This window comes from Mauremys mutica, chromosome 5, assembly GCF_020497125.1.
Source record: "Mauremys mutica isolate MM-2020 ecotype Southern chromosome 5, ASM2049712v1, whole genome shotgun sequence".
NCBI lineage: Eukaryota > Metazoa > Chordata > Testudines > Geoemydidae > Mauremys > Mauremys mutica.
Window position 1 is genome coordinate 43,913,695 of NC_059076.1, and position 8,564 is coordinate 43,922,258.

An 8,564-nucleotide genomic window follows, 5' to 3' on the forward strand; every position below is an offset into this window, starting at 1 on the left:
GAAGATGAGGAAGGAGATGAGGAGGGGGGGCAGTCGACAGCGCTTACAACGCTGATTTTCCAGACAGCCAGGATCTCTTCATCACCCTCACTGAGATCCCCTACCAACCCTCCCCAGCCGTTACCCCGGACCCTGAATCAGGGGAAGGATCAGTCTGTAAGTGCTTTAAACATGTTAACATTTATTTTTAATGGAGCAGGAATAGTTACTAGTTGAAAAGAAGGTCAATATATATGGGGATAGAACAGAAATCCTCTTGGGAGATCTCCGAGAAGCTCTCCTGGAGGTAATCGAAAAGCCTCTGCATGAGGTTCCTGGGGAGAGCTGCCTTATTGGGTGCTCCGAAGTAGCACACTTTTCCACGCCAGGCTTTCATCTGGTACTCCGGGATCATTGCCTCAACGAGCATGGCAGCATAGGCCCCTGGTTTGTGCTCGCTTTCACGCAGCATGTGCTCTCTATCTCTTTCTGTGACCCTCCTCAGGGTGATCTCGCTCGGAGACTCCTACATTTAATTAGAGTAATTTGTGTACTATTAGTATTGGGAGTGCTTCACTGTTCCTTTGCATAACAAGAAGCGTCACTTTACAGCCACGTGGTGGAGGCTGCAGAGTGGCAGCATACAGGGATCTTTCCCAGGGAACAGACGCGAGGGGGTGGAACAGGGGCAGAGTTTATGCTTTCAGGATTGCCTGCAGCAAGAGGACAGTGGTATATTCACTTTTAAGCAGCCAAAAGTCTTTGGCTTACCATGTCTGGCTGCTCCACGGATTCTGCTATCCTGCCCCGCTTGTCTGATCTGCAGTGCAATCCCCCAGGCAATGAAAGAGAATTCCGAAAATTCGAACTTTCCCTGAGTGAGTGCGCATGAGAGAGGTGCTGTGCATGGTCTTGTTCACAGAGACTGACTAGACTATGTTTCTTCTTTGCAAAAATGTATCTTTGTAAGGAATTCACTCCCTTTTTCCCATCACACAGCTGCAACTGTATCCCGACCTGCTCTAGCATGCCCCTCAGAGAGGCTGGCGCAGATTAGGCGGCGCAAGAAAAAGACACGGGATGAATTGTTCGCTGAACTTATGGGCTGCTCCCGAGCCGAGGCGGCCCAGCAGAGCCAGTGGAGGGAGAACCTCTCTCAGCAGCAGCGCTCACACAGCGAACGGGAGGACAGATGGTGTCTGGAGGACCAGCAGGCGACTCAAACGCTGCTTGGACTAATGAGGGAGCAAACGGACATGCTCAGGTGCCTTGTGGATGTTCTGCAGGACCGCAGGCAGGAGAACAGAGCCCCCCTGCACTGTATCTGCAACCGCCCTCCCCCGCCACAAAGTCCAATACCCCCCTCACCCAAAATAACAAGAAGGAGGTGCGCCAAGGGCCGTGAACACTGTCATTCCACCCCAGCAGAGTGCTCAAGTACCAAAAAGCTCTCATTCGCTAAATTTTGAGAAGTCCTTCCCTTTCTGGGTCACCTAAGCCCATATCCCAGTTTCATCCCCTAACTGTGTAGTTGATTATTAAAAATAGATTGCTGTTCATTACTGTTTCCGTCATGTTTCTTTACAGAAGACTTTGTGTGAAGGTGGGGAGGGGTTTGGTAATTGCATAGGACAGTCACCATTACCAGCGTACAGACACGGGAGCAGGATCTACAGCAGGTCACACACACACAGTGCAGTCACTAGGCACCCTGGTCAGTCTGGGAGGTGTTTTTCATGTTCTGTGCATAGGTGGCAGGTGCCCTGCTCCAGCTATATTTTGAGCTGGGTCTCTCCCCCGGCCCTGCCTGGATCGGGCCCTGGCCCCCACGGGTCTCCCCCCGCCCCGCTGCATCCCTGCCTGACAGTAGAGCTGCTCCCCGCAGAAATGCTGTCTGCTGCCCCAGGGTCCTAGCGCCTGCCATCCACAAATGGCAAGGCAGGCTGCCCTTACCCTGCCCTTCCACCATAGCCCAGAGCCTCTCCAATGCCCCAAACCCTCAGCCCCAGCCAGAGCCCTCATCCCCCTACACCTCCTCCCCCTTCCAATGTCCCCACCCCCAGCCCAGAGCCTGCACCCCTCACCCCTTCCTGCACACCCACCTGTAACTGTCCTCCCCCGGCACAAGGCCACATAGCCCCTGCACACAGAGTCCTGAAAAGGAGGGATGGCAGGCTCTGTTGAAACAACCAGTCCGGCACTGCAGACCGCTCTAGGAGCAGGAGCCTGTCATTCCTCGAGTGTAGAAGCGGTCTGTACACTACACACCCTACCCACCACAGTCTGCGTCCCTGTTTCAACGCTTTAACGCGAATTCATTAGTAAAGAAAACGTTAATTAACAATCTTCCATTAACTTTATTTTTAAACGTGTGTTGGAAGGTGGTGAACGGGGTATGTAACCACAAAAGAAAGTCAACAGTAACTGAAACGGGCAGGTTCAGCTTCTCTGTAAAGAAACTGAACAGTCACAGGTTACCCTGCAACCTGAGGAATCTATCTTTCAAAGCCTCTCGGATGCACAGCGCTTCCCGCTGGGCTCTTCTAATTGCATGGGTGTCTGGCTGAGCGTAATCAGCAGCCAGGCGATTTGCCTCAACCTCCCACCCCGCCATAAAGGTCTCCCCCTTGCTCTCACAGAGATTGTGGAGCACACAGCAAGCTGCAATAACAATGGGGATATTGGTTTCGCTGAGATCCGAGCGAGTCAGTAAGCGCCTCCATCTCCCCTTGAGACGTCCAAAAGCACACTCCACCACCATTCTGCACTTGCTCAGCCCGTAGTTGAAGAGTTCCTTGTCACTGTCCAAGGCGCCTGTATAGGGCTTCATGAGCCAGGGCATTAGCGGGTAGGCTGGGTCCCCGAGGATCACTGTAGGCATCTACACATCCCCAACAGTTATTTTGTGATCCGGGAAGAAACTACCTTCCTGCGGGCATCTAAACAGACCAGAGTTCCTGAACACCCGCACGTCATGAACCTTGCCCGGCCACCCAACGTAGATGTTGGTAAAGCGTCCCCTATGGTCGTCCAGTGCTTGCAGCACCATTGAAAAGTAGCCCTTTCGGTTTATATACTGGCTGGCCTGATGGGCCGGTCCCAGGATAGGGATGTTAGTTCCATCTATAGCCCCACCGCAGTTTGGGAATTCCATCGCGGCAGAGCCAGCTATGACGACCTGGACGTTTCCCAGGGTCACTACTTTTGAGAGCAGTAGCTCAACGATTGCATGGGCTACTTACATCACAGCAAGCCCCACGGTAGATTTGCCCACGCCAAAGTGGTTTGCTGCTGACTGGTAGCTGTCTGGCATGGCAAGTTTCCAGAGGGCTATGGCCACTCGCTTCTGCACACTCAGGGCTGCTCGCATCCGGGTGTCCTTGCGCTTCAGGGCAGGGGACAGCAAGTCACACAGTTCAAGGAAAGTGCCCTTACCCATGCGGAAGTTTCGCAGCCACTGTGATTCATCCCAGACCTGCAGCACTATGCGGTCCTACTAGTCCGTGCTTGTTTCCCGGGCCCAGAATCGCCGTTCCATAGCATGAACATGACCCATTGCCACCATGATCTCCATGGTGCGGCATAACGTGCTTTCTGAGAGGTCTGTGCCACTCTGTGACTTCATGTCCTCACCGCGCTGCCGTTGCCTCCTCGCCCAATTTCTCAGCATCTGACTGTTGAAGAGGTGTACAATAAGGTGCGAGGAGTTGACAACGGCCATAAGTGCAGCGATGATCGCAGTGGAGTGCTGTGGCGTCCGCACTGTCACTAACAGGAAAAGTGCGCGAACTGATTTCCTGCCGGCGGGAGTGACGGTTGAATGCTAACAGTTACCCAAGACCACCCTCGACAGTTTTCCCCCCAGCATGCATTGGGGGGAAATCCCAGAATTCCAATGGGCAGCGGGGAGTGCGGGAACTGTGGGATAGTTTCCCACAGTGCACCGCTTCCAATTTCGACGCTTGCCCTGTTTGTGAGTCCACACTAAGTTGAATTAGTGTCCTTAGTGTGGACACACAAATTTGACTTTGTAAGGTCAATTCTACAAATTCGAATTAACTTATATCGAACTAATCTCGTAGTGTAAACATACCCTTAGACCATGTGAAATAAGTAACAGAAGCTTTGATAGTGATGCTAAGCCTTTCTGAGGGAATAGTATTTGACTTGCACAAAAACTTAAGGACATTGTCTAAGAAGCATGAAACTTGTAATTCACAGATACTGCACAAATGTAAAGTTTTCATTAAAGGTTTTAGAGCTTTATTCTATAAAACATGAATACAAAATAAGACAAATATTAACAAGAAAATGTTACCTACAGAGTAAAATGATACCCAAAATCTTTGTAGAGGTCAGAGTACAAATCAATCATTCATTATATCCAGACCTTTCATTACACAGCGGAAAGGACTGATTTTATAATTTCTGCCCCTGGAGCAGAGAAGTGGGAAGAACAGAGGAGACTTCAGTAGTCGATTAATCCCAGGATCATCTTCATTAACATCACTATCCACCTAAATTGCGATCAAGAACAACCCCGATTTGTCAGAACCATTTTTTTTAGCGTAACAGTATATTTTTAGAAGTCTTTTAGTGTGCACCTCATATGTATTCATTATGAGATCGTATTGAAGATTAGGTAACAATTGCCATTTAAAGAGTATTCCAGGGCAATCGTAAATGTATTATCTCTAGGCATTCTTTCTAAGCCAGGTTTTAGAGGGGTTAAGTGTTTGACATTGCTCTTGGTGCTCCAATCTAGAATGGATTTGGCATACTGTTCAGTATAAGACACTGCCATATTTTCTTAAGTAAATCCTTTGTGTCTCATTAGAGTGATGACAATAGATCAACAAGGACTCAGCGCAGCATAGTGTGACGTGAACAAGAGAACTGCTTTTTTTTTTGCTATTATTTTGATCCAAACTCCAGTAAAAGATACAGGAAAAAAAAACACCCACACAAAATACTGTTCAGGATGAAACTACAGTTCATAGTGTCAGCTTTACAAGAAGGCAGTTTATGGACACTGACCACATTATTCATTCCGTCAAGGAAAAGAATCCTTTTTGTAGGCCACCATGCTATTTACTTTGTGAATGGTGGTAGTGAAGGAACGAAGACGGACCTCTTCAGAGTTGGCAATAAACTGTGGTCCTGACTCTTCCCATTTTTCTGGCACTGCCAAATCTTTGTCTGTGTAAATGAGTAAGTCAAAGGCACCTGCAGGCAAAAGAGAGTTGTCAATAGTTATGTATACCTTTTAGATTGTGCAAATGCATAACCTGATTCCAAACCATTGACCAAAAGCCCCCACAAAACCCAGCTCACATATATGCTACACATAGCCTCGCATACACGCCATGTATAGCCAAGTTAAAAACAGTGAGCTTTTTAAGTTTGAAACATATTTTCAGACTAACAATTTTCAATCTTGTTTAGCCTCCTAAAAGATCACCTAAAAACACAGCTGCAAGTAAGTGCTTACCTTTCAGTTTTTACTTCGTTTATGCAGTTCAATAGTTCTATAGTATAACCAGGACATGTTGTACAAAAGTTACTTGTATGTTTGCAGTACCAGGGCTTAAATATCCACTTGAGCAATGACTTTATAAAAGTTAGTTCACAGCTGTGCTCAAACAAACTAGTAATTTGTAATTCTATAGTAATTTATTGGAGAACATTTCTGCTATACATAGTAGATAAACTTTTTTTTTTGCCAAATATGTATGCCTAAACTCAAAAGTTGAATAATTTTAATTCAGTAGCAGGGTTCATCTCTTTTTTGAAGAGGGTCACTTAAGCAGGAATAGATTTACAAATACTTCAGTGGGAGGAAGAGAAAACATGTTTAGAACTATTAGCACATTTAAATAAATCCTTCTCAATTGAAGTTAGATTCCAAACCAGGAATAGCATATAGTTTTAGACTTACAGTATTCACATTTAACTGTACTTCTTTGCAAAAGCAGACAACTTGCACATAGAATGTTATATAATTGCAGAATAGGTCAGGTGTCATACTTAAATCCTTCATTTTGAAGTAGACTGTCATTTAAATCTACATAAGCAGTATACTGCTCATAATTAGAAAGGTGGTAGTCTCATTCTGATTGAAATTTCAGCTCAGGTTTAAGGTATTGTCTTCTACACAAAGTTTGTAGTGTTTCATTAGACACAAAGGTTTGGAATACTCACAGGATGTTTCCAACAAAGGCAGAAATGTTACTGTGGCTGTTATTTGTCTGATAACAGATCGAATTTCCTCCTGGATAGCTTTCTGAGATTTCTCTCTTGGTACACTGCAAGAGAATAAGAAGTTGTCAATATAGGGGGAAAAATGACGTTTCTGTTATGATGAGAAGTTTCTCCAAATCTACCTCTCTTCATTATTTAGATGCGGTTATTGTTCTTGCTATACAATAAAGGAACATATTATCCCTCACTCAAGAAATGTAAGTCTCAATTGCACAATTATTATATAGTAAAATACAAGATGGATGATCAAGGTTTGGAAAACATAACCAAAAATTACTGTTTAAAATTTCAGTTCATTGTTCTTCCATGAAGCCCCTCAATGCTTAAGGATACCAATCTCTGTCTTGATTTCCCTGTGATCTGGAGTTCATGGAGTAAGAAATCAAGAAGTAGAACAGTGGTGAAAAAAACAAAAAACACACATGTACCAAGGAAAATTTTTACCTTTTCTATGCAGCTCCTTTTAAAGTGAGTTGCATATTCATCTGAGATCAATTTTTTTCCCCCATTTGATTTAGAGTGAAGCACACCAGTAGACTAAAAAGCTACAAAATGCTGTCAAAGATAACCTGAGCTGGTGTGTTTTCCTTCTATAACTGAATTTCTTTGTTTTTTTTAAATGATTGACCCAGATTATTTTTTGTGGCAGTTTATAAATACAAAACAAAGGCCTTTAATACTTGCACCTAATCAACTACTAGCAGTAGTCAACAGGAAGGGTTTATAACAGTGTAATTTTGACTATATTACCTCTCATCCTTTGCAGTCTTGTCACATTCAATGTCAAACTGCCACCTTTCAAGAACATCACTGCTTTCAATACTAGAGATTACCACCACCAGCCGCTGTACTAAACACTTGCATAACCAGTCTGAAAGAAGCAAGAGAAAAATAAACTTCCCCAAAGTCAGTAAATGTAGCATTAATGAAGACTCACTCTCCTACATTATCTATATTTTCTATCTATGCTAGTAATATCAATGTTTATGGAAAAGCAGTTAATATAGTCAAACTGAAGACTGCATAGCATACTAAATTAGTGACAAGCTTCAAGGTGTACATTCTCTCCAATACTAATAGCTAATCCAGAAATATAAAAACAATAGGGTAGAAAGAAATTGGCTATGTAAATGGGCACACTGAACAGACACGTTAAGACTAATGTAACCTCCTAGCAATTAAAAAATTCACATTTGAGCTCTGAATGGTGAAGAGATTGAATACATGGCTCTGCCTCAGAGAAGGCTGGTCAGAATGTATAAGTGTTTGCTAGACTAAGGCTTTCCCTAATAGAAATAAATAGAATAGGTAAATATAAATAAAAACAGCCTGTGTTGTCACAACGTGAAACATCAGTTTATATGCAAGCCACACTCTAAAAACACGTCATGATTCTAAAGAATTATGCTAGGTGATGAATACATGGGAGTTCAAAGTTCATAACATCTTGTGAGCTACCATCTAGGTGCATTTGAGCTGCGGTACCTTTTAGCTGTTCTACCACGTTGTTCAGGTAGTTTTTAAGTTCAGGATCTGTAGTTACCAGCAGAGTGAGCCCGTATTTCTGCACACGTGTGAAGGTCTCGGAGGGATAGATCCCACGCTGATATAAAATGCTGTTGATGCCATAAGCTGAAAGGCAGGTAGAGTGGCCTGGTCACTGGACTCTCCCAGCCGGCCCCGCCCGCCCCCACGTGCAGCCACACACTCGGCGGCCCCTTCCCTCCGCCGCGTTACCGGGATGGGAAGGGAACAAAACTCCGCAGCCGCGAGTAGCTGGGCGGAGACACAACTCCCAGGGCTCCCCGAGCGATGTCCGGGTCACCGCGCTGCCTCGGGCTCCCTCCCCGGGGCAGCGCGCAGCCCGGAGCGCTGCAGGGACCCCCGGGCGGGGTCCCTCACCCCCGGGGCACGGGGGCAGCGCGCAGCCCGGAGCGCTGCAGGGAGCCCCGGGCGGGGTCCCTCACCCCCGGGGCACGGGGGCAGCGCGCAGCCCGGAGCGCTGCAGGGAGCCCCGGGCGGGGTCCCTCACCCCCGGGGCACGGGGGCAGCGCGCAGCCCGGAGCGCTGCAGGGAGCCCCGGGCGGGGTCCCTCACCCCCGGGGCACGGGGGCAGCCCCCCCCCCCGCTCACTGACTCACAGAAGAACTCGGCGACGATCTCGGCGCTGCCCCGCAGGGTGATGCCCTGCTCCCGGCTCTGCTGCTTGGCCATGGCGCAGACAGGCGGCGCCCGCAGTCCCCGACCCCGCCGCCGGCCCGTTCAAATCAGGCGCCGCCCCCTGCGCCGCCGCCACAAAAGCGCCTCATAGGCTCTCGCCAAGC

At 47.1% G+C, this 8,564-nt stretch overlaps 1 protein-coding gene across 1 annotated transcript; it reads right to left on the reverse strand.

The window, feature by feature from the left end:
- Positions 1-4,206: 4,206 nt before the first annotated feature.
- MAD2L1 (mitotic arrest deficient 2 like 1) lies at positions 4,207-8,540 on the reverse strand. Its single transcript, XM_045017336.1, has 5 exons — positions 8,382-8,540; positions 7,726-7,872; positions 6,991-7,111; positions 6,181-6,284; positions 4,207-5,205 (listed from the first exon to the last, which is right to left on the reverse strand). The coding sequence occupies exons 1-5, from the start codon at positions 8,452-8,454 to the stop codon at positions 5,033-5,035; spliced, it is 618 nt and encodes a 205-aa protein (XP_044873271.1). The 5' UTR covers positions 8,455-8,540; the 3' UTR covers positions 4,207-5,032.
- Positions 8,541-8,564: the final 24 nt, after the last annotated feature.

Bases quoted from the DNA above. Each gene is read 5' to 3' on its own strand.
- MAD2L1 (XM_045017336.1), bottom strand. From the start codon at position 8,454: ATGGCCAAGCAGCAGAGCCGGGAGCAGGGCATCACCCTGCGGGGCAGC. The intron at 7,873-8,381 runs GTGAGTCAGTGA...CCTGCCTTTCAG, and splicing joins GATCGTCGCCGAGTTCTTCT to CTTATGGCATCAACAGCATT. The intron at 7,112-7,725 runs GTACCGCAGCTC...TGCTTCTTTCAG, and splicing joins CGTGGTAGAACAGCTAAAAG to ACTGGTTATGCAAGTGTTTA.